Raw genomic sequence first — 23,423 nt, 5'->3', positions numbered from 1 at the left:
GTTTATTAAAAGTTAAAAATATAATACTTTTTAATTACAAAAATTTATTAAAAAAACTTATGTTAATAATATTAATAATATTAATAAACTAAATATTTAAAATAATATTAAACTTTTATTATATAATATTATTTTAAATATTTAATAATTTTATATTATAATTAAATATTTTATTTTTATAATTTTTAATTTTTTACTTTAAATAATAAATATATGAAAAATAAATAAATATTTTAATAAAAGTTACTTTAATTTTATATTTTTATAAATAAATAATTAAAATATTAAAATATCAATAAAAAAATATTATTAAAAAAATATATATATTTATAAAAAAATATAATTATATTATTATTATAACATTTATAAATATTAATATAATACTATTAAAAAAAACATTAATAAATAAAAAAATAAATTAAGTTATAAAAAAATAAATTATTATTAGAAATAAAAAACTTAAATATAATATTAAAAAATTTACTATAATAAAATTTAATAAAAAAATTTAATAACTTAAATACTTAATAAAATAAAAAAACTATAATAATATTAAAAATATATAAAAACCTATTTAATACCTTAAATATTTAAAAAACATTTTTAATAATTTTTATTAAAAGCTAAACTTAAAAAAAATAATAATAAAAATTAATATTAAACTAACCCTAATTAACAGTATTAATTATAAAACTTAAAGTTATAAAATTGATTAAATTAAGTAATAATATTATAGCTTAATAAATAGCCTCCGCTTTTTTATACTTAACCCTATTTAACTTTTTTAAGTTATTAATACTGTATATAATTATAAAAGTTATTTTCTTTAATTATAAATATTTTTATTTATGAAAATGTTTAATTTTTTTATTAATAATATAATATCTCTTTTTTACTTTTTTAAAAATATTTTTAAATTAAATATAAAATATAGTAATTTTATAAAGTTATATAAATAATAAAAAATATATATTATATAAAGATTTATTATTTTATATATATTTAATATAGTAAATAAAATCTTTTTTAAATATTTAATATTTAAGAAAATATTATTTTTTTTATTAAAATCATAAATATAGTTTTTTATTTTAATTAAATAAAAAAAAATAATTTTTAAAAAATATTATAATATTTTATTTTAAAATAAAATTTTTTATAAATACTTAATATAATAATTAATAAAAAATAAATATTATATAAAAAAAATATTAATAAAAAAATAAATAAAAATAAATATTTATATTAAATAAAATAAAATTTTAAAAATAAAATTAATAAAAAAAATATTATATTATAACCTAGCTTTTATAATTATAATAATAAACTTACTAAGTAAACATCCTTAAATAAAAAATAGTTTATTAAATTAATTAAAAGCGGATTAAAAATTAATTTTTTAATTTAATATAAAATTAATAAATTAAAAAGTAATTTTTAAATAAATTAATAAAAATCCTTTTAATTTAGCCTAAGTTAATTAAATATATAAGTTTACGTTTTTATATTAATTTAAATAGCTTAAATAATTAATTGTTTATTAATTTTAATATTTATCATTTTATTATATTTTAATTATTAATGATTTTTTTATGTTTTTTTATTTTCAAATTTCAATATATTAAATAAAATAAATTTAATTATTAATTAATTTAATTATATAAATATTTAATATTTAATAATTAATATGTTTATAATTTAGAAAAATTATATATTTATTAATTTTAATTATTCTTAATTATATAGTTAACGTAGTTTTTTTACTTATACCTAGTAGTTAAATATATCTAATATACCCAGGTAATGATACTTTCTATATTGGTGCCTTTATTTTCAACCGTCACTTACACAAAATTCTTTGAAAATAGCTTCGGCAGTTTCCTAAAGGCTGTCCACTGGTCGAAAAAAAAGTCTTGAATATATCGAGATCGACCCGGATAATTCCAAGCTTGGCATGAAGTAATGGATCAATCTCGTCTCACTGCTCTGGGGTGTCCTTGACTGAGGCAAGTCTGGATTTATGGGGCGCGAATGGATTTGGGGACACGGCGTCGTAGACCCAATCCCAGATTTCCTTATCAGGTTTCCGCTCGAGAACCGCAATAAATAGGGTCTTAATGGTGGCGAAATCGAAGTCGTCGGAGTTCACGGCAAGGAGGAGTCTAGCGATATCAATAGAGAGGTTTTTGCCGATGCCGACCGAGTGAAGTTTTCGTGGGGCACGTAAACCTACGATCGTCGTGAGAAGGTCTATAGAGAGATCTTGGAAGACTGTTCGGATGTCAGCAGCTGCTTTTCTCCAGGCCCTCTATAGCAGGATCATTACCATCTTGATCTAGTTTATCGATCGTGTCAAGCACGTCCAGATCCTTGGCCAAGTTCTTTTCCTTGCGGGCCAAGGCAAAGGATGTCCGGAAGGCCTCGAACGCATTGTTGATGGGATTCTCACGAATCACAGTGAGTCGGTGTTCATTTTTCGTCCTCCATGGCGCCAACTCCATCATGAGAGGCAATGTTGGAACATGAAGCTGTCGCGACACATCCATTGATGTCTGGCGCCACGGCTCGCAGCGCGTCCCAAGCCAAGGAAAGAGATCAGATAGCGACAGATCGGTGCACGTTTATCCGTGTCTAGCCTTGGCGTATTTCCCGCCCTTGCCATGGATTATTGGAGCTTTGCTTGCATCAACTCGGTTTTACTACAACTGTCTACTAATTACTACATGTACCTAGTACATAGAGACCTTCTATATAAAATGTATGAATCGATAAGGTGAAGGATGCATTCGCTGTACATTCCATATACACTGTGGAAGCTTCAGCGAAGGAATTGCAAGGGCTGGCACCCATGTGTCAAATAAATTCTAGGTCGTTCTAGGTGAAGCGGTGCTCCATAGTCAATTCCAACCACTATTAGATGAGCATTCTACCTGAAAAAATCCAATCTTCTTTGCTTCATGGTGTATTAAGCTAAGGCATCATTCACAAGGACAATTGGACATCGATTGTTCAACTTTTGTACGACCGCCAGATCTATTATGACGATAATCGCTAAGCTCTGAATCAGATCGGATTGCCTGACCAACTGTTATTTTCCGGAGTATGTACCAACATAAATAATATTCATCAGGTACTTAAACGCATAGATGAGTAATATCATATCAACAAAAGCCAATTCAAATAGAAAGAGTAGAACAGCGAGCATTCTACAGCCGCGCATGCAACACTCTCCTGGCTTCCATCCCACCAGATAATACACCGGGTTAATATGTATCTCTCAACTTAGAATTGGATTATTAATAGCTCTTTAACAATTCTTTACTCAAATATGGAGTAAAACTGGATCTGAGTGGAAGAATTCGGAGGAACACCGCGAATCATGTCCGAGGTTTGGTGGGGGCGTCTTCCGGAAAGTTTTCCAAAATAGGAAATCGCGTCAGGGTCATGGCCGAAACATGGCTTCATTTTACATCCACAGAAGTCCGGCAGTCACTTCAACTCCAATTCATCACGTCTGCGTATAATTAACGTCGATTCAAAAGTATGGCATTAAGAGGCCTAAGTCCGAATATCACGGATTTTGACAATAGCCGAAGAAAGGGGAAACCAATGAATGTTTACTGGAAGGCTGTTTGCCCACGGTTTGTTATATAACGCCCGCATGTCTCGAGCAGAGTCCAACTTCTCAAACCATCACTCTCAACTACAGACTTTTTCGATCAATATTCTATTCTCAAAATAATGACGCCTGTATACACCACTCCCAAAAAGCCACTCACATGGCTCATCACCGGATGCTCGTCTGGTTTCGGGCTGTCACTGGCCCGTATTGTCCAGGCAAATGGCCATAATCTTATCGCTACTTCCCGCAAGCCATCAGACTCGCCCGATCTCGTTGCCGAAGTTGAGGGTAAAGGCGGTAAATGGATTCAACTAGATGTCAATGATCTCGACTGCGACAAAGTGATTGAAGAGCTTGAAGGTCAGGGACAACCTGTGGACGTCCTCGTTAATAACGCAGGGTACTGCATTTACAATCCTGCAGAGAGCTTCACCGACAACGAAGCCCGCGCATTGATGGAGACACTATACTTTGGCCCTAGCCGCCTGATCAGAGCTGTTGTTAAGCATCAACGTCAACGAAGGTTCGGTATCATCGTGAACATGAGCAGCGGTGCTGCCCTAGAAGCCAATCCCACTATGGGTCCTTATGCAGCTGGCAAAGGAGCATTGGATTGTATGTGATTGCATCTTTAGCTATCCCACTTCTAAAGAAAACAACAAGACATAACTAACTAGCATTAGGCATGTCAAAGGCACTGGCCAAAGAGGTTGAGTCTTTCAATATCCGCGTATTAACTGTTCTTCTTGGAACGTTTAATACAGGAATGGGTAATGCGACTATACTAGGCCAGAATCCACTTCCCGACGACTACAAGGGATCGATGTCGGAAAAGATTATGGAATTTATGTCTACTGGCAAGTTTGCGCCTAATGGAGACAAAGACAAAGCCATGAAGGCAGTCTATGACGTTGTTGTGGGAGAAGGGGTTGGTAAAGATCACGAGGCGGAAAGGGCACTGCCGCTGGGTCGGGACTTGGCAGGCAGGATTCAGGTGGTGCAGGACTACTTATCCCATTCCATGGAGGTTTTTGGGAATGTCTGCAACAACGTGCATCTGGAGGAAGCATGACGGATGAATCCGTCCATCTGATGTGCAAGTCCACCTACCTGGGCGACGATATTTACGGCTAGTTTTTACCATGCAACCTAGAAGATGCTTGGTTTTTACTTATCTTCGCGTAGCTCAATTGATAATATTCGGCGAGATAACAGAGTGGTGTCAGACTAGTAAAACTGTGTTTTGTTGTCCTTCTTCATAGCATTAGCGCGTAGTTGCAGCGGAGAAGAGACTGCTTATTTATTATCCCACTCTTGACCTTAAATCCTATTGGAGAGCAGAACATATATGCTTAAGCAATTTCAGTTCAAACTTCCTTCAATCATACACAGCAGATCCCTTCTCTCTTTAAAGACTACCTCCAATTGTCTGGCCTTACGTCAGAAGGCCTAGGATGTGTCAGTTATACTGCCTACTGCTCCTATACTATCCAGCTATCCTTCCTGCGGTGCCAGAAGACAGAGCTAAGCGCCGCCATACGCACAAACACCAAAACCAATACCGAAATTATAAGTAATATATAGAAGCATTAGAAGCTAGTTGCTAATTTAGTAAGTGTCAAACTTACACATGTCGATATACACTCGTAAAAAACGCTAATCGTACCTGGTGTCCCTGTTCTTCTGCATAGAGAGCATATATATCTTTGCTTTACACACATCATAAGTGGAATGCTTATTTTTTATAAGGCAAGCCTCGCAGTCTATCTTTGGAGGAGCTCAACAGGCATAGGGGGATTTCCGATTCGAGCTAGGGCCTCCATCTTGGGCCACAATGAGATCATATAGAACAGCAGCTGGATCCGAAATCACGGTGAGGTCGACGATCTCAACCTAGATAACCCAGGGCAGCAGTCACCGCGGTGACACAATCCATACGAATTTTCCACCCCTATGCCATCATCACAATTAATAGATCTGCTACTAAGCCCTCTTAGTTCTTTACTGCAAGGCTTTACAAATACAACAGCCAATATATCATTTCTCATTGCCTCACTAACAGACTTGGATCAGATTTATAATAATACTGTTGGAAGAGAGGTTGGGTGTAATATTATATTCATTAAAGGTCTTAGTTATCTAGATACAAAGTCGGGGGCAGGACCTCTTATATATACACAATCTACGAGATCCGATGAGGCAGATCGGATAGGGGTCACCCTGCAGTCAACAAATACAACAGAGTACCCGTAGCTCAAAATATTACAGCTAAATTAAGCTATGATAAAACCTCTATATAAATATAACTTTTATAAGCTTATAATAAGCTTATAATTTTATAATTACTAAGCTCCTCCACTGCATTTACTAATTCCATTAGTAAAGATTCAATAAAAGCCAAATCTACCTGGCTTCCAACTAGTCCAACGTTTAATTTCCCCTCTTTAAGGAAAGAGACTGCCTTAAGAGGATAGGCTGCGTCGCCATGTGGGTTGAGAATATTGACTCTGCAACTTCTATTGGCAAAAGGCATATAATCAAAATCCTCAAAATCTTGATGGTGAACAATGGAATCAAAAAAGTTTGCTCCTGAGGACCACTCTGCGCACCGCTCAGCTATTCTTTGGAAACCAACAAAGTCATAAGCAGCAGATTCAGCGTTTTGAATTTGAACAAAGTGTAAGAGATCCGTTGTGGACTATCCAGGTTTAAAGATGACTCTAATGGGTGCGAACTGGTAGCATGGACCCATTGCATTCTCTGTGTTCGGTTGGCCAATGTTTCGACCAGATGTTACTCCTCCAAAAGAGACGTCTGACCTGTGAAGTCTACGAGCTATCACCAGAGCAAATGCTGCAGTGAGCATACTGGCCGTGGTAATGCCCTCAGGTGCCATGGAGACATCAGTTTGTCTTGATAAGAATACAGCTCTGTCTGTATTTGCTGTCGATTTTCCAGGAAGAATTGAAAGCTTTGAGCCACTCAGAAGATTACTCCAATAGTCCAGCGCTCTTTTTTGCATTCCCTCGTTCCGGATTCGTGCCATATAAGAGCTGAAAGGTTCAAAGTTTACAACTTCCTTTTCAGTGTATAACGTTTCTAAATCTCGAAGCAATCGAGGCAGCGATACTCCATCGTATTGTGCGTGAGATAAGCCTAGGACAAGGCACCCTTGGCCATCTAGGGTTTGGATATAAAACATCCTGATGAAAGGCGATCCAAGAAGAAAATCGGACTCGACATCATTATTGCAAAGATTTGTGACAAACTCATCAAGGTTTGCGTCTGTCGTCTCCATCGTCACTTGAATGTCAATTTCGTCCAAGACAACCTGAAATAGGGTTGAGTTGTGCTCGACAAATACTGTGCGCAGAATGTCATGAGTTTTGACAAGATTTGCACAAGCCCGCAGCAGTTTAGTTTGGCCTATTGAGTCCCGGTCAAAGTACAACATCGTGTACTGTATGGATGTGCGTGGCCTTTGAATAGTTGCTCCAACGTCCAATGCCTGTGAATCCGTCACGTTGAATACATCTTTGATGCTCCAATTTGGATTAGCAAGCTTTGGGCGGATACATTCCGACAGAAAGAGATCTACGTCGATAGAACCCATCATTGAAAAAGCTCTGTAGGACGCTGTATCTTCCTTGGGCAGTTCGTCAACCTTTAAAACTGTGGCAGCGTCGCCAAGGCGCATGTGTCGAAATACATCTGCTACACTCATTCCATGTCCCTGCTTACGCAGATTCGACGTCAGTTTCATAGCTGACACTGAATCACCGCCTAGACGGAAGAAGTTGTCGTCAACGTCAATTTGGTCCGGATTGACATTAAGTACTTTTGCCCACGCGGATCGCAGGATATTTTGCGACACCGTGAGATTTACTGGGCTTACTATTTTCGCCCATTCTTTCGTAAGACTTTCGCGTAGCTGAGAAGCTATATTCTGAGAGATTTTGGACGCAAGCTGATTGACCAAGCTGTGATCGATTTGCCCCCGTGCGATGGGCATTTTCTCTACAACGACGTACGCATAAGGTACCATGTGCGACGGCAAAGAATTCCGAATGTTTTTGTCAAATTTTTTCAATACCCCAGCAAAGTTGGCAGATATAGTTGCACAGATAGCAGTTTCAAAGGGTTGTGAGCCAGGCACTTCACAACTCACTCGGCACTCTTTTGGTAGCAACTCAACACCGTCCTTCTCCAAGGGCTGTTGTTCTATAAACACAATCAGCCCTTCATCTGAAGTCTGCTTTTTCTCAATATTTGATGGGTGATATAATGCCGCAGCAGCAAGGACAGATGGCGGCAGTAACTGGGTGAAATGTGTCTCAAAGTCTGTGATGTCCACTGAATGGCCATTGACAGGTACAATGTTTTCAGCTCGACCCACAAACACTAGTTTACCATCCTCTTGTAGCTGTACCATGTCTCCTGTCGCTCGAATTCGGCCTGATCGGCCGGGGAACTGAGAGCTCCCAGCTAAGAGCCATGCAGGAGACTCGATCGCCTCAGCAGAGGGCAAAAGTGGTCCTTCAAGCCAAAGTTCGCCGAGGCAACCGATGGGCGATAAAAGGGACGGGTTTCGTGGAATGCATACCCAAGGAACTAGAAATGGAGGATATTCAGATCCTGGCTGTATTTCCGCGCCTGCTCTGCACCTCCCTGAAGCCTGATCAAAAGATAACGGTGGGGTTTGATTGAAGCGCCAAATATGATTCAATTCAGCTTCTGGGAGGCAAGATATCTGGTCGACCCTTCTGCTGAGATCACTCATAAGGTGTGAACAAGCTGTCTCTAGTTGTGCCAGCATTCGTTTCATCTGGCTGAGATCTATCAGGCTGCTGTCGAAGTTTGCACAAATCCTGAATCCATCAGAGTTCATACCGCATGCTAGCATAAGTGGATAAGGGTTGAAATGTAGCGCTTCTCGAACAACATCTCCGTGGGCAAAACCAAGGTCGGTGCCGTCGTACTCTAGTTCCGGTTGTATAACCAGGCCTGTTCCTGCTTCGCATGCATGTTGGGCATCTGGGTGAACCTTTCTGATGTTTTGCATGCCCATGTGTTGATATGGAGTACGAGCGAGAATAGCTTGCTGAACAGCCTTCAAATAATCATTGATGGATCTTTTCCTGTCAATGCGTATTCGGATAGGTACAGTAGCAATCAATGGACCAACAACACCTTCCACGCCATGCAGTGGAATGTCTCGACCCGTGAGTGTCTCTCCGAAGACGACATCATCGCTCTGAGTATACTGTGAAGCAACTAGGGCCCATGCCCCACGGATAACGGTCGCTAGGGTAAATGGAAAGCCGATAGTTGACTTTATGGTTATTTGATACTCAAACATGGTATCCGGATTTGGTAAAAAATCTCTGGCTGGTAGGCGAGGGAATTGAGCACCTATTGCACCATCAAGTTCTCTCCTCCAAAACTCTTGCATCGCAATCTGATCTGTGTCACGAACATACTTGACAAAGTCTCGCATACTTGCGAGTGCTGGCTGGTGAGACAAAACACTTCCGCCCTGCAATGCTTCGCGAACCTTTTCAAGTATGATCGGCTCTGACCATCCATCGTAGAGTACGTGATGAACAGTCCAAACCATATATCGCTTACCATCTCCATTGTTATCCACAATAGCATATCGAGCGAGACTTTGCCCAAGATCCATCCTGAGGGCTCTATCGTCGACAAGATACTGATCAAGATCTGTAGAATGTTTCCACGATATCTTTTCCTTGAGAACAACTTGCTGAAGCCCAGGATCTTGGAGCTGGGCTAAGCGTGTGCGTAAGATGGGGGTTGCATCAACAACCGACTCCCATGCCAGTTTCCATTTTTCCAAGTTTACATTAGGCGGAATGCAAGCAACCCGCTGGGCGATGTAAGGTTCAGTCGATTTGAGAGAAAACGTAAACAAAGATTCCTGCGTTGGAGTACAGGGATAAATATCGTCAATAGCGGCATCATCTGTCTCACAAACGCGCGATGCTTCGAGTCGGGCGCTGTCAGCAAGCTGAGATATCATGGAGAACTCCGGAACTGTGACACTCGCGTCGTAATCGCATATGAAGACAGCATTTGCCATTTCCGAAAGAGTTGGGTTAGCAAACATTCCAGTTACGCTGAGATCCAACCCTCGATCTCTACATGTAGACACTAATCTCATAGCTGCCAAAGAATTGCCACCCAACGCAAAGAAATTGTCCTCTTGGGTGATATCGTCTGGGTTCAACTTTAAGATGAAAGCCCAAGCATGTCGTAGGCGTTGTTCAAGGTCACTGAGCGCTCGAGTTGCTGTGCTCTTCGTGTTTTTATCAAGGTTCCTCAAGTCCACTTTGGAACCAAATTCTCTCAACCGCTTTCGGTCAATTTTGCCTGATATCAATGTTGGAATATAGTTGATCGATATGTATGCGGTTGGAATCATATACCGAGGCAATACTTTTGCCACCTCGGTATTAGCTTTCGACAGCGTTTCGCCCAAATCTCCAGAGAGGCCCACCGATTCCAACTGGCGATTTTCGCTTGCCTTTCCGACCTGTTGTGCAATGAATACCACTAAAGTCGGTTGGGCCGCGGATCCAGCTGGCGTAATTACCTCAGATATCACGCTGGTCTCTGAAGGCAGCCTAGCTTTCAGTTGGCTCTCTATTTCTCCCAACTCAACCCGCTGGCCACGCAACTTGACCTGAGTGTCTTTCCTGCCCATGAAGATGATCTCGCCAGAACTGTCAGGGGCATACTTTCCAAGATCTCCAGTCTTGTACAGACGACCTTGGCGGCCGCTATGTTGGCCGTAGCCTGATACAAGCCAGGACGGATCTTGAATGAAAGCAGCGGCAGTCTTTTCGGGATCATTAAGATAGCCTTGCCCGACAATCGGGCCTTCCACAAGCAGCTCACCCACTGCGCCTACTGGCATCAGTGACTCGTGGTCATCCGGGTCGACGATCCAAATAGCGGCGCCATTGCCTGGCCCAATAGTGATGTAGTCCCGATTCGCAGCTGCATTGCTATTCACAGTACAGCCAATGGTGCATTCACAGGGCCCATATCCTATGATAATCCTAGCATATTGGCCCCAGAGCGTAACATCACTGATGGAAGCCGCTTCACCCCCAAGACCTAGTCCTTCGAGAGACGCAATGACGTCCAAGTCTAGTATTCGAGCAACTGAAGGGGTGAGACCCGCGTAATTCACTTCCATATTTCGCATGGCTGTATTTATGTCGTTGAGTCTGTCTTCATCCGATGGAATGCAGAGACAGCCACCGTTAGCCAATGTCAGTATCATGCTGTCAATACTAACATCGAAGGCGTAGGATGCGAAATCGAGAACTCTGGAAGATTTGTTGTAGCCAACTGCTTTAGCCCGAGGGAAAGCACTGCTGGAATAGCTGCGATGGGATATTTGCACACCTTTGGGAGTGCCCGTGCTTCCAGATGTGAAGATGATGTACATGAGCGTGGAAGGATGCACAGCCGGGAGATCGGGAAAGGGTACTAAATCTGCAAAGCGAGCAAATGTATCTTCCTCCAAAATAAGAAAATCCCCATGTAGGAGGATTTCTGTAGCCAAGTTGTACTGCTTTCGAGAGACAACCATTGTCTTTGCATTAACTTGTTCTGCCATGTTTCGTAAGCGCGCAACCGGAAGTGCTGGGTCCATAAGCACCATTGTTCCTCCGGCTTTCATCACAGCCAGCACAGCAACAACAGTCCATTTTGACTTTTCAAAGCACAGTGGAAGGAATTCTTGTGCCTCAACACCCCGTTCCCTGAGCAAAAAGGCCAGAAGAGACGAGTATCGATCAACCTGGGCATAAGTCAAGCTGCCGTCCCAAGATAGAATGGCCACCTTGTCTGGGGACTCTTGAGCTTGTCCAGAAACTATATCGTGCATACAGCAGTCATACGTCTGGGGAAGCAAATGATTCCACTGCCATATTTGATCCATATCGTGCGCGAATGGATCAAGAAAGTCTTCAATGACCGCATCGTGGTTTGAGATGCACATTCTGATGGTATGGCTCAATGCTTCGACATACTGCGTTATTACATATGTTGAAACATTTTTGGGGGTGCGCGCGGGGCATATCCAGAGATGGCCATTCATATAATATGTTTCGAGGTATAGGGTACTCTGTTCTCGCTCGCATTAGCTATGAGACCTCTTTCAATGAGCGCGATTGATAGTCTTACCTCATCTTTAGGCTTGCTGTTCTCATTGAGCCGGCATTCTGTACTCAGTAAGAGAGAAACGGGAGTCGAATATCCCTCATGAGACTGTGATATGGCGCTAGTCATATACTTGGAGATGGCAGCGGCAGCTTGGCCAACGGTGCTTTTCAAGTTCTCCAATACTCCATTCGTTGAGAGTTCCCCCCTGACCAATTCGCGCTCGACCTCAGGCCCTCGTGTTTGATATATCCAGCCATAGCTAGCTTGCCTGTCTTCCTTTACTCTCAAAAGAACAATAAGCCATGATAGGAGCAGGAATTCATCCTTCATTCCTGTTGGAATCGATGACCCTTTCGCGGAAAGACTAGGAAGCTCAAAGCTCCGCGGTATATAAACATTCTCTAAACTGGATGGCATAATGTGCATGTATTGTCCAGTCTGTAGCTGGTCATTAAATTGTGCGGCAGTCGGATGAGAACAAATTGGCGGAAATGGGAAGAAATAAGTTAATATTCCTTTTAGAGTTATCGGTATGAGACGTCAAAACAGATTGAAGTAGTCCAGTTTGCGCGCTATATAGTTATCGCTTTGAGCGTGTCTCGCGGCTTTGGTGGTAGAGTATTATTACCCAAGTAAACGAACGGCTCGGCTGAGGACGGCCGAGTCTCTTAGTATATGGCTGCGAGTTGATCCTGGGCGAGTAATCAAAGAACAAAGACCAGAAGTGCCAACGTTTCCCTCATAACCATTAGAAAATGCCGCAGCGATGTAGGACAAATTGCACAGAGTTTTCAGATATATGCCTTTATGCCTTACATAGTTGCTAAACGGTTCTCTTATTTACTCTGCCTCTAATTTTTAACGCATAAAACCTCATAGTACGCTATTTACATATAACATCAACATCAACATATTCTCAGCGCTCGCTTTAGAAACTTGTTCTCACGAAAACGGAGCATGCATGCAATGACACCCAATTTCTCCACACAGTTGATACTAAACTGTACTATCCACAAACTTCACTAAAATACAGTACGCCCCCCCCGCCCCCTGCAATATGAGTACGTACTATGTATTTGCCGCTGGGTCACAGAATCAAACTCTGGGCTGGCTTTACCCGACTCTTGCCGGCAATCCGTGCGTTCGCGGCTTAGCGGGACATGAGATAATCTAATCAGATCCGCCAGGTCTCGTGTTCATGAAGCTGCTGTCCCAACATCTTATCAGATGCGGTGGGCCAGCAATAGTTCTCAAGTTAGTAGTAGATTGGTGTTAGTTCCATCTAGCCATTTATTAGCTAGGTTGGTGAAAAATTTTCATTAAAATCCCGTTCACGGAACAGATGCATGATGCGATGTCGGAAGGTTGCAATGTATGGGCAACAAGAGTGTACAAATTAACCTCTCACATTTCTTTGACATTTGGAAGGCGCAAATTGCGAACGAAAAGCCCAGACAGTAGCACTCAGAATTCGACATACGGTCTATTGCAAAATGTACATGTATTCAAAATTCTGGCCCAAAGGGGGGCATTCTGGTATTTTACACCATTATGTAAGTATTTTGGTTTGATAAATTTGCTTTACAGGCTAATGGATGCGGATATCAGACAGAAACCCTTGTCACATTTGAATATACATCCAGCACTGCGCGCCAGCCTCATAGTATTCTATTTGTCGGTGGTCTTGGAGATGGTCTTGCTACAACGTCTTACACAGCAGACATAGTGCGGGCGCTGCAGCCAACTGAATGGTCATTCTTCACACTCAATCTCACATCGTCCTACCAAGCATGGGGTCTTGGGCATCTTGACAGAGACACCGATGAGATTGCTCAATGCATAAGATATATCAAATCTTATAAAAATGCCAAATATGGGCATAGCAAGCTTATCCTTATGGGTCATTCAACGGGTAGTCAGTGTGTAATACACTACCTCAGTAGGCCAAATCCTCACACCTTTGACCCACCCTTTGATTCCGAACTTCAGCATGTCGAGCGCCTAGCCCTTGATGGAGCGATTATGCAGGCACCAGTATCTGACAGAGAAGCTATTCAATGGGTTTTACATCATGGAATTGGCGGCAAGTCACCCAGCCAAGTTAAAGCTGTGTATGAGAAACTACAAGCGATGGCTAAGGAGGCTGCCCTCAGCGACCCATCTTCCGATACCATGCTACCCATCTCGATGACTTCACAGATCGGATATCCGGCCAATACTCCTCTCAGCAGCCGAAGATTCCTGAGCCTTACCAGCCCGGAAAGTCCCAAGTCACCTAGCGATGATGATTTGTTTAGTTCTGATTTGACTGAAGAACAACTGGGGAAAACATTCGGAATGATCAAGCAACAAGGGCTATTGAAGCATAAGCTGATGGTCTTAATGTCTGGGGCCGATCAGTCAGTGCCAGATTGGATTAACAAAGAGGAAGTGCTGGCTAGATGGAAGAAAGCCACGAATTTGAACAACTCGGTGGAAATATGGGATGAGGAGCATAGTGGATTGATACCAGGAGCATCTCACGCGTTGAGCAATGATGACCAAGCAGAACCACGAAAATTCCTAGTCGGAAAAGTCCTTGGGTATTTGAAGACACTGAGCTGAAAATAGGGGTAAATTGTATGCAGCAAAATATTATTATTCATACTTCAAAGCTACCCATTCAACGTAGAATACCCATTTCTCTAGAAAAAAAAATTCTATATTACTCAGCAACGGATTGGTGCATCACGTTCAACCTATAAGCTGGTGATCTCTTGAACAGTTCTTCATGTAGCCCATGATCAACACATTGACCTGACTCAATGAGAAAAATACAGTCTGCTTTTCTTATCGTGTGCAGGCGATGGGCGATTGCGATTACGGTGATTCCTTTCGTTGCTTTGTCGAGACCATCCTGCAATAGTTTTTCTGATTCAGCGTCAAGCGCACTCGTCGGCTCGTCTAGAATGAGGAGCTTAGGTTTGCGAACGAGAGCCCTAGCGATCGAAAGCCTTTGTTTCTGACCACCCGAGAATTGGTTACCATTAGGTCCACAAAGAGTCTGGTAGCCGTTGGGCAGGTCTTGAATAACATCATGGATGTTGGCGAGTTTGCACGCCTCTTCAATCTCCTTTAACGATACCTCTTGTCCTGGTCTAGCGCCAAGAGCGATGTTGAACTCGATAGTTCCTTCAAAGAGCACATTTTCTTGTGGCACTAAGGCGATTGTATCACGGAAAGATACACCACAGCTCGTTGTCACATCGAAGCCGTCTATTACCACGGATCCGGATTGTGGCGTGTACAAACGTTCGATCAGTGAGATTATTGTAGACTTGCCCGCTCCGCTTGGGCCCACGAGAGCACAAAAACTACCGGCGGGAATATCCATGCTCAATCCGCTCAGCACCTCGACATTGGGACGAGCAGGATATGAGAAATGTACATTGCGAAACTGTACGGCCGAGGCGATATTGGAGCCTGATTGGAAGCTCTTCGGCTCAGTTACTGCCTCGAGATCTTTCTCTGTTGAGGGCCCCGTGCTTGACTGCATCAGTTGAAGATCCCCTTGCATCTTTGTCGATCCCATGTTGACAAGGTTCAAAATCCTTGCCATTGCAGCCCGGCCACTAGAAAGTTCCGGAGCAAGGGCAAACATTTGACTCCATAGCATTGCGCTAACAAGAAGAGAGAAGACGACAATGAGGAATTGGGTTTGTGTATAGGTACCCGCGAGAATCTGTTTTGATCCCCACCAATATGCCAATGCATTCACGCAGTTTCCCAGGAAGTAGGTAAGGGCTTGCCAAAAGCTTGCTTGCAGAGTGACTTTGAAGGTCTCTTGACGCGGGCCTTTGAGTGATCGCCGATAAACATTCAGCGTCTCGTGCTCAAGAGAGAGCGACGAGATTGTCTTTATGGATGCGATTGCTTCTGTGCCAATATCAACAGATTTGCTGTACGCGTTCTCGTGGCGCTCCTCAAAGTTACCAAGAACGCGGAGTTCCATTAGGCCGGCTCCGAGAAGAAGAGGCACCAATGCCAGGCAAACAAGCGCAATTTTCCAGGCAATAATATGCGTCAAGACGATTGCCGCGATGAGGTTGATTGTAATCGAAAATAGGGTGCCAATGACAGAGCCACTAAGTCCAGCTAAGGCATTGCCATCCCTGGTAATATAGGAGAGAAGTAAAGCAGGTGTTCGCCCGTTAGATTGGTGCCACTGGAGATCTTGCTCGAACAGCGACCGGAATGACAAAACTCGCGCTGTGTAGACAATTTTCTCCGAGACCCATCCAAACCCAGTCCAACTGACGATGTTGGCGAATAGCTCGATGATGGCGAGAACAAAGAACATGAGCCCATAAAAGTTGCCGCTTGATCGAATACTCGACGGGCTTTTGCAAATGTCCAAGCTGCCTACAGTGTTTCCAAATATTACGGCCTCGCCAGAGAATGCACCGCCGACGATGGTAGAACCAACGAGTGCAGCTGCCACCATAAGAATGTGTGGCCTCAATGCGGGCGCGTATCCTTTTAGTAGCGCCCATAAAGATATGGATGGGGTTTCGGGTTCATCTTCTATCAGAGGGGAAGGAGTTTCTGCATCTTGAGCATCCGAGAGGCGAGAGTCACTCGCGTCTTCAAGATCATCGTTTAATACAGTTGGATTGCCCTTTTCAGAGATTATATCAATATCAGTGACTGGTGCGCCAGCTAGTTTGCCAGAATCGTCTCTTACGCTGGCGGCTTCACTCTCATTGGTCGTAGTTGCCAGCGTTTGTAGCTTAACCAGGTCGGCATAAGCGCCACTTTTCTCCATCAAGACCGAATGGCTTCCCTCCTCTATAACTCGTCCCTTGTGCATGACTATGATGTTGTCTGCACTTTTAATAGTAGACAAGCGATGTGCAATGGTGAGTATGGTTCTGCCGCCCGCAATCTTGGAAATGGCTTGTTGGATTCTCTGTTCGCTTCGTGAATCTAAAGCTGCGGTAGCCTCGTCCAAGATCAAAACAGCAGGATCCTTAACAAGGGCTCTTGCTAGAGCTATTCTCTGTTTTTGGCCACCACTAATGAGTCGACCACTTGATCCCACAAGTGTAGCATATCCATATTGTAGCTTTTCGATGAATGAATCTGCGTCTGCAAGGATTGCCGCGTTTCGGACCAAGGCAACGATTTTGACAACTTGAGGGCCACGTTCCTCCGCTGCAGCCAACAAATCTTTGCCCTCTCTCACTTCATTTGCCAGATCAGCAAGACTAGAGCCAAGAAGTATCGCCTTCAAATCCGAATGGTCGGCGTTGCTGGAATTAACCAAGCCATGCGCAATGTTTTCCAAAATTGAACGATCAAGTAGAGATGGCTCCTGCTGGACCAAGCTTATGAAGCTTCTCAGAGTGCGGGTATTGAGATCCTTAATGTTGTAGTTGTCAAGTAAAATCTCTCCTTTGGTAGGATCAAACAATCTTGTCGCGAGACTCGCAACCGTAGACTTGCCACTACCTGAAAGACCGACAATGGCCGTATGCTTCAGGGCGGGAACAGAGATGTTGACTTGGTCGAGGACGGTAATCTCTGGCCTGGAAGGATAAGTGAACGATACATTTTTGAATTCAAAATGCCCCGCCAATTGGGATGGTGTAAAACCGGAAGTTGAAGTGCCATCGATCAACGGTTCACGATCCATATCCTCACGAAGCTTCTCGAAGGAAGCAACAGCCGCCATGAAGAGGTGAACAAACGGCGCAACCTGACTGAAGAGTAATGTAGCTATGGGTGCGTGTCAGCATTTTCTTCAGCAGCGCTCTGTTGACGCTAATGACGAACCTTCGACGAGAATGAAAATCACAGTGAAAGTGGAACCAACTGTGACACCGCCAGACTTGTGGCTGACCAAATCCGCAATGCTTTTACTTCCCTGCCAAAAGGCCAAGGCATTTGCAGAATAAGCAACAAAATACAGCACTCCAGATTGGATTCCGACGGCCAAAGCCTTCTTCAAGCCTTCTCGTTTCGACGATTTAAGAGCATCGGAAAACTTTTCTTCCAGGCGGGCGTTGGCACTAAAAGCTTGCACAACGGTGATATTGGAAAGAGCCTCCGAGGCAATCGAAGCAGCTGTGGCGGCGTAATCGGACATCAGTCCGGCGTATTTCTCGATGAAGTGGCTTCCAACAAAAGACATCAAGAAATACGCCGGAACGAGTGATATCAACATGGCAGCCAAGTCATGATCTTTGACAAAAGCAACAATGTATGCCGTTACAAAAAAGGATACACTCGCGAGACATATTCCCACCTTCTCAGATGTACCTGAGCGTATTGTCTGGATATCTGCGCTGATTCGGGAGGCGACTTCTCCTGGGGGTAGATTGTCGAAAAACGAAGGCTCTTGTCGAAGGAGGTTTTGGAGATAGCGCTCCCTAAGTCTTTGTGCCAACCGAGCACCGTACGTACTCCAACAGAAGAGATGGGCACCTATTAGGACAAATTGCGCAATTGCCAGATAGAATATTGTAAGTATCTTGCTATTGATCCCACCCTGGAGACCCGATGCAGACCCAGAGGCTTCGGTTTCGGCACACGTCGCTGCATTAAAGTCGTTGAGGAGTTGACCGAAGATAACACCAATCAATGGAAACGGAACACCGGATGCTATTGCGCACACTGTTCCACATAAAAGCATTCCAACATCGAGCCGTGTAGGGTTTCCAGCCAAGATGAGGCGAGGATAGCCCCTAAACTTGCGTATCAGCCCCATGGCGCCTGGAAGCGAACAATGGCCGTTTAAAACAGAGACTCGGCCACCGTTCGCATTGAGTATCAGCAAACAATATCACCTGTGGTAAAGTGGTATTAGGGTCAGTGATCGAGTATAACTCGATTGATTATGAGAAGAATTTTCACTCCAATACCTTTTAATTCGAGCCCACTATGCGTTGCGCTTCAAGAGTGATGGTCCCGCCTCAATAGCACTCCTGGATTCTGAGTTGGTTGTAAAAGGCGACGCCAGGCCAAGGATGTGAAAACATTAGAACTAAATCGGCAATTCTTCGAATACCAACCGATATCGGCTTTGCAAAGCTCCTAAATAGATATAGCAGCTCGAGTCAAGCCGTAAGAAAGCGTCAAGAAGCTCGGTACTTCGGACGGAGTTCACACGTACGAGTACGTAAATCACGAATTTTGGATAGTGCCGCCAAGCAACTTCGTACAGGCCCACACCCGGCGTTAAATTACGGCCACACCAACACACGGGCAAATGCTGCATTAGCCAAACGCAGTTGATCCACGCAGCGCGCGACAGGGGGTGAGGCGCATCAGGTTTTCTTCTAGCGCGCGAGTTAGCGGGCGGAGGCGAGACTTGGGTAAGAGAGCAATTTTGCAAATACCGCGGTGACGATGACCTAGGAACGGGGGAAGAGGAGAGCAGAACACGGCTCACGAAAATGAATGTCGACAAAGCCATTTAGTACCTAGTAACACTGTAGTACAAGTTCTCTTTAACTTCTTCTAGGTTAAGACTACGACAGCTCATGAAATGGACTCTTATCACCTTGAAAAGTAAAACCATGTTGCCACGACATTCGAACAATAAAAAAGCACTTATATCATGCTAGACAAAACTTCTAAGTACAGGATAGAATAGCCATCGAAATTAATAATCACCCTCCGTGATGTTACCCTTCTTGTTTGGCTATGTACTATCCCGCAGCGTAGACGTACTCAGAGCTTGGCATTCCACGCAGCACGATCAGCGGATTCAAGTGGCCGCTCACGTCCGTCCCAGAAGAGCGGAGATAGCTGGAACCACTTCTCCCTACTGCATATAGAGTGCACCGATCGTTTGTGGCCAAGATCGACGTATTTACCAATAGTGAGACCCTGGGAGTTTTCGTAAGATAAGATTGTCGAGCCAGTTGCTTTGGGTTCTCCAACAACGTTTTCGGTTCGTGGATCATCTAAAAAGCAGTAATGAATGCAACTGGAATACCAGGCATTGACACGCTGGGCGCCGCGGAATGAAGCATCACCAACAAGGGAGTGTCTTCCTCGATCATAATCCCCTGCATTGTAATGGGCGCCGTAGTGATCCTCCTATAGAAAATATGAGAAATGATCAAGAGAAAGATTGGCAGGATGAAACAAGGGTCCAAGGTAATGCATATAACGAAAGTACGAAAAAAGGTACTTACTTTTGCCCAATACAACTCGTAGTAAGCGAAGCGAGACTCGTCGAAGCGGCCGAATAAGCAAAGGACGTGAGGGTCAAAGTGCAATTTGCGTAGGTATTCTCGGTGCTGCTCCAGTGTCCCCGTTTCATTCCATCCCATGGCAACTCGGGGGTCATTCTGCCATGTGTTGAAAAGCTTCAAATGTTCATCATCCTGCCAATCGACAGCTTCAAGAGAGAAATGGACATCGATCTCTGGTATGTACCGACTATATACTATCGAACCCGGACACGGCTTTGGTCGACGTGCCGGATGCCGAGTATATACTGGCTCACTTGGGAACTTATTCGTGATTTGGTAGTGCTCAGGCATTGGCGGGTATTGGGCCAAGTTGATTCTCAAGGAATCGTCAGTACGGTCTCCTACAACCCAGATTGGTCGAGGGCCTGTCGGAGAGCCTGCGCCTTGCCAGAATGCACTCCGAAGAATCACCAGCTCGGCCAAAGACGTATTGTCACCTTGTACGCCGATCCGTGGCTTCGGGTGTTCTATTCCAAGGCCGGTGTAAGTCAGCTCCCTCGACACCACTTCTTTTCCCTCTCCCAACAAGACGAGCCTGAAGCATTCGAATGTCGGATAGGCCAGAAATATTGCGTGGATCACGTTCCAAATCTGGCCCAGAGTGGGAACTGTATCACCTTCCCACTGGAAGGTAGTCGCCGGGCTTCGACGCGCCCTGGCCCATGGGCTGTTGTCGGACGTAGGTGGGCACTGATCGTCGGGTATTCTCGTCAAGTCTAACCACGAGAGAGTAGCGAGATGCAGCGGTTGCAACAGCGGTTTGCCATTTCTGGGCTCATTATCTAGTACCAAGGCAAGCCTGGTTGGTGCTGTATCGCCAACTGAGCGTACCCGGTATGTTGTTAAGAACGGATGCGGCAGCTTTATAGGAGGATAATTGGTCATCGCAACAGCAGCAGGCGCCATGGCTATTGAAGAGCTTTTGCGGTAGCTTGGTACAGTTGTGGTTCGGGGAACTTTGACTGCAATAGCGAGGCAAGGTGTATATAAGTAGTTACTAAAAGCTAGGTACCTAGATAATACTAACGGCAGATGCAGCAATCAGATAACATTGATTTCACCGACGCCCCAACCTGCTGACTATTTTGTAGAATGCCGGTCGTCTATTCAATAGCCTTTCATTCGATACGGTGGCTTGGCACTAGCTGGCGACACCAACAAAGGCACTAATGGGCATCGACTTATTCGGAAATATAGGTACTGGAATACGAAAAACATATAAAGTCGGGGAACAGCTGTATATGTCTAGTAGAGTTGTAAATTCTCCATAGATGATATCTTTGTCGTCGGTTCAGCGAAAATTCTCCGCAATGTCTCTTACAACTAGGCGTCTGCAATTTGAACATTTTGAGGTCTCTTTCCCCGATGACCACATCATTCAAGTCACGATAAACAGGCCGGATAAGCTGAATTGCATCAATAAGTCTACCAGTCAAGAGATTGCGGATATATGGCAGCAATTTGACCAAGACGAGACCTTATGGGTCGGCATCATTACAGGAAATGGAAGAGCCTTTTGCACCGGAGCCGATCTACAGGGTAAGCCTTCCTCACAACTTGCTCAGAACGTGAAGGGGACATAACTAATGTTGGTTGTTGGTCAGAATGGAACGAGATGAACAAGAACGGAGTATTCAACGATATGGCTGCCCCCGGTCTTGCCGGCCTTCCACGTCGGGACGGGAAAAAGCCCATCATAGCGGCTGTGAATGGCATATGCATGGGAGGTGGATTTGAGATGGTGGCAAACTGCGACATGGTGCTCGCTTCGTCTTCGGCAGTATTCTCGCTGCCCGAAATAAAGCGAGGCATTGTTCCGGTGGCTGGATGTCTACCGCGACTAACCCGGACACTTGGACTTCAGCGCACATTGGATCTTGTCCTGACCGGCAGAAGCGTGAGCGCTAAGACGCTGCATGAATGGGGCCTTGTCTCTCAGCTGGTGGATACATCAGAAGATGTGGCTCGTGCCGCGGTCCGACTTGCGCAAGAAATGTGCAAGAACAGCCCGGATTCTCTGATTGTTGGACGTCTAGGCGTTCGGCTAAGCTGGGAAGTGGGCAGCGTAGAGGAGGCTGTATCGATGCTGGCCAACGAGTGGTATCCTCGTCTGGTTAATGGTCCTAACTTTACCGAGGGAATCCGGGCGTTTGTAGAGAAGCGGAGGCCAAAATGGGTGGCGTCCAAGCTGTGAGGAGCTAGCGTTTCATAATCATAAAATTTTTCCTTTGGACATTCCATGCGTGATTTCTCCTCGTATTTCCCTTGTACTGGGATGCTTTCGATCTGATAAGATGGAATACGCCGATATATCTTATCAGATGCCCCGCCGCCCCGCCTAAGCGAGATCTTGGCATCATATTATTTTTGCACTAATTACAAAACTATCGAAAAGCCGTTGCTGGCTTTATTTCAGCTAAGTACATTGAGACTCCACTGGCTGCGTTATACTCGTATGTAATAGGTCCCCATTTGTTTTCGTCATAAAATTTGCACCGTAGGCGCGAGGAATTCTTTCACTGTGCGATTTGCCCGCACAGTCTCCCACACAGTATTAACCCTTGCTGTCAGGTATCCATTTTGATCTCCACGACAGCGGATCTGATAATTCTTTTCCCTCACTATTAGGCTATTAATTCTCGACCTTTTACGGAGTATGAGTACGAGTACGTAGCCGAGACAACAGCCTTCCCTGGAGGCCCACCTATGGTATCTTTGCCGCTTAACCTCACTCAAGTTAGACCATCACTTGGTCGAGCCAAACTTGCCCGTTCCTGTGTTGTTAGTTTGTAAAAATCAACTGATCAGATAATTGACGGAGCTCACGCGATGGAAATAAACGGTACAGCGTAATTCGCACAATGGAAGTATTTTTTTTTTTTCTCCGCCTCTAAGTTGTGACTCATAAAAATTAGGTGATGTGACGCCATCCGGACTTACAGAATGAAATGGCAGATGGGCCATGACAGAGAGGTAATAGTGGTCACAATACGTATTCGCCCCCAGTCCTAAGCTAGGCAACTAGGCAACCCAATCACTGATGAAATGGTAGATTTTATCTTACTCCGCACAAGAATGCCGATATTTGCAAGCAGTATTTACTCCGATATGTTACACCAGTTGTCATTGTCATTCGGAGACTATATCGTTAAGAACATTCCGACAATCGGTCCTTCAGGGGCTGCGTTTATCGCTGGCCAAGCTTCAGAGTACATGGCCGAAGATTGACGAAAATTTGTATAATAGCGTCTAATTAGAAATGGAATCCCTCGAGGTCCGCAAAAAGTTCAGCTAGTAATTATCACAAGCACCATACGGGGGTATACTCGTACTATTTCCTGGGCATGTCCTATGCTGTAAAA

General features: G+C 43.7%; 7 protein-coding genes across 7 annotated transcripts; 3 read left to right on the top strand and 4 right to left on the bottom strand.

Moving 5' to 3' along the window:
• Positions 1-1,978: 1,978 nt before the first annotated feature.
• On the bottom strand, positions 1,979-2,546 carry TRIVIDRAFT_70204 (uncharacterized protein; the record flags this gene model as incomplete). Its single annotated transcript, XM_014099931.1, has 2 exons — positions 1,979-2,271; positions 2,327-2,546. The coding sequence occupies 2 exons, from the start codon at positions 2,544-2,546 to the stop codon at positions 1,979-1,981; spliced, it is 513 nt and encodes a 170-aa protein (XP_013955406.1).
• Positions 2,547-3,741: 1,195 nt separating this feature from the next.
• TRIVIDRAFT_51816 (uncharacterized protein) lies at positions 3,742-4,694 on the top strand (the record flags this gene model as incomplete). Its single annotated transcript, XM_014099930.1, has 2 exons — positions 3,742-4,237; positions 4,300-4,694. The coding sequence occupies 2 exons, from the start codon at positions 3,742-3,744 to the stop codon at positions 4,692-4,694; spliced, it is 891 nt and encodes a 296-aa protein (XP_013955405.1).
• A 150-nt stretch (positions 4,695-4,844) lies between these two features.
• Positions 4,845-12,235, bottom strand: TRIVIDRAFT_192365 (uncharacterized protein; the record flags this gene model as incomplete). The annotated part of the gene is made up of 4 exons (XM_014099929.1): positions 4,845-4,876; positions 5,969-6,223; positions 6,371-11,780; positions 11,840-12,235. 4 exons carry the CDS (start codon positions 12,233-12,235, stop codon positions 4,845-4,847), a joined length of 6,093 nt encoding a protein of 2,030 aa, XP_013955404.1.
• A 1,082-nt stretch (positions 12,236-13,317) lies between these two features.
• Positions 13,318-14,422, top strand: TRIVIDRAFT_51892 (uncharacterized protein; the record flags this gene model as incomplete). The annotated part of the gene is made up of 2 exons (XM_014099928.1): positions 13,318-13,371; positions 13,427-14,422. 2 exons carry the CDS (start codon positions 13,318-13,320, stop codon positions 14,420-14,422), a joined length of 1,050 nt encoding a protein of 349 aa, XP_013955403.1.
• Positions 14,423-14,522: 100 nt separating this feature from the next.
• Positions 14,523-18,566, bottom strand: TRIVIDRAFT_51890 (uncharacterized protein; the record flags this gene model as incomplete). The annotated part of the gene is made up of 2 exons (XM_014099927.1): positions 14,523-17,575; positions 17,633-18,566. 2 exons carry the CDS (start codon positions 18,564-18,566, stop codon positions 14,523-14,525), a joined length of 3,987 nt encoding a protein of 1,328 aa, XP_013955402.1.
• Positions 18,567-19,531: 965 nt separating this feature from the next.
• Positions 19,532-20,946, bottom strand: TRIVIDRAFT_153041 (uncharacterized protein; the record flags this gene model as incomplete). The annotated part of the gene is made up of 2 exons (XM_014099926.1): positions 19,532-19,903; positions 20,002-20,946. 2 exons carry the CDS (start codon positions 20,944-20,946, stop codon positions 19,532-19,534), a joined length of 1,317 nt encoding a protein of 438 aa, XP_013955401.1.
• Positions 20,947-21,371: 425 nt separating this feature from the next.
• TRIVIDRAFT_51758 (uncharacterized protein) lies at positions 21,372-22,255 on the top strand (the record flags this gene model as incomplete). The annotated part of the gene is made up of 2 exons (XM_014099925.1): positions 21,372-21,600; positions 21,666-22,255. 2 exons carry the CDS (start codon positions 21,372-21,374, stop codon positions 22,253-22,255), a joined length of 819 nt encoding a protein of 272 aa, XP_013955400.1.
• Between the last annotated feature and the right edge of the window lie 1,168 nt (positions 22,256-23,423).

This window comes from Trichoderma virens (assembly GCF_000170995.1).
Source record: "Trichoderma virens Gv29-8 chromosome Unknown TRIVIscaffold_74, whole genome shotgun sequence".
NCBI lineage: Eukaryota > Fungi > Ascomycota > Sordariomycetes > Hypocreales > Hypocreaceae > Trichoderma > Trichoderma virens.
The sequence above is the reverse complement of the archived record's forward strand: the minus strand, read 5'-3'. Positions and strand labels throughout refer to the sequence as shown.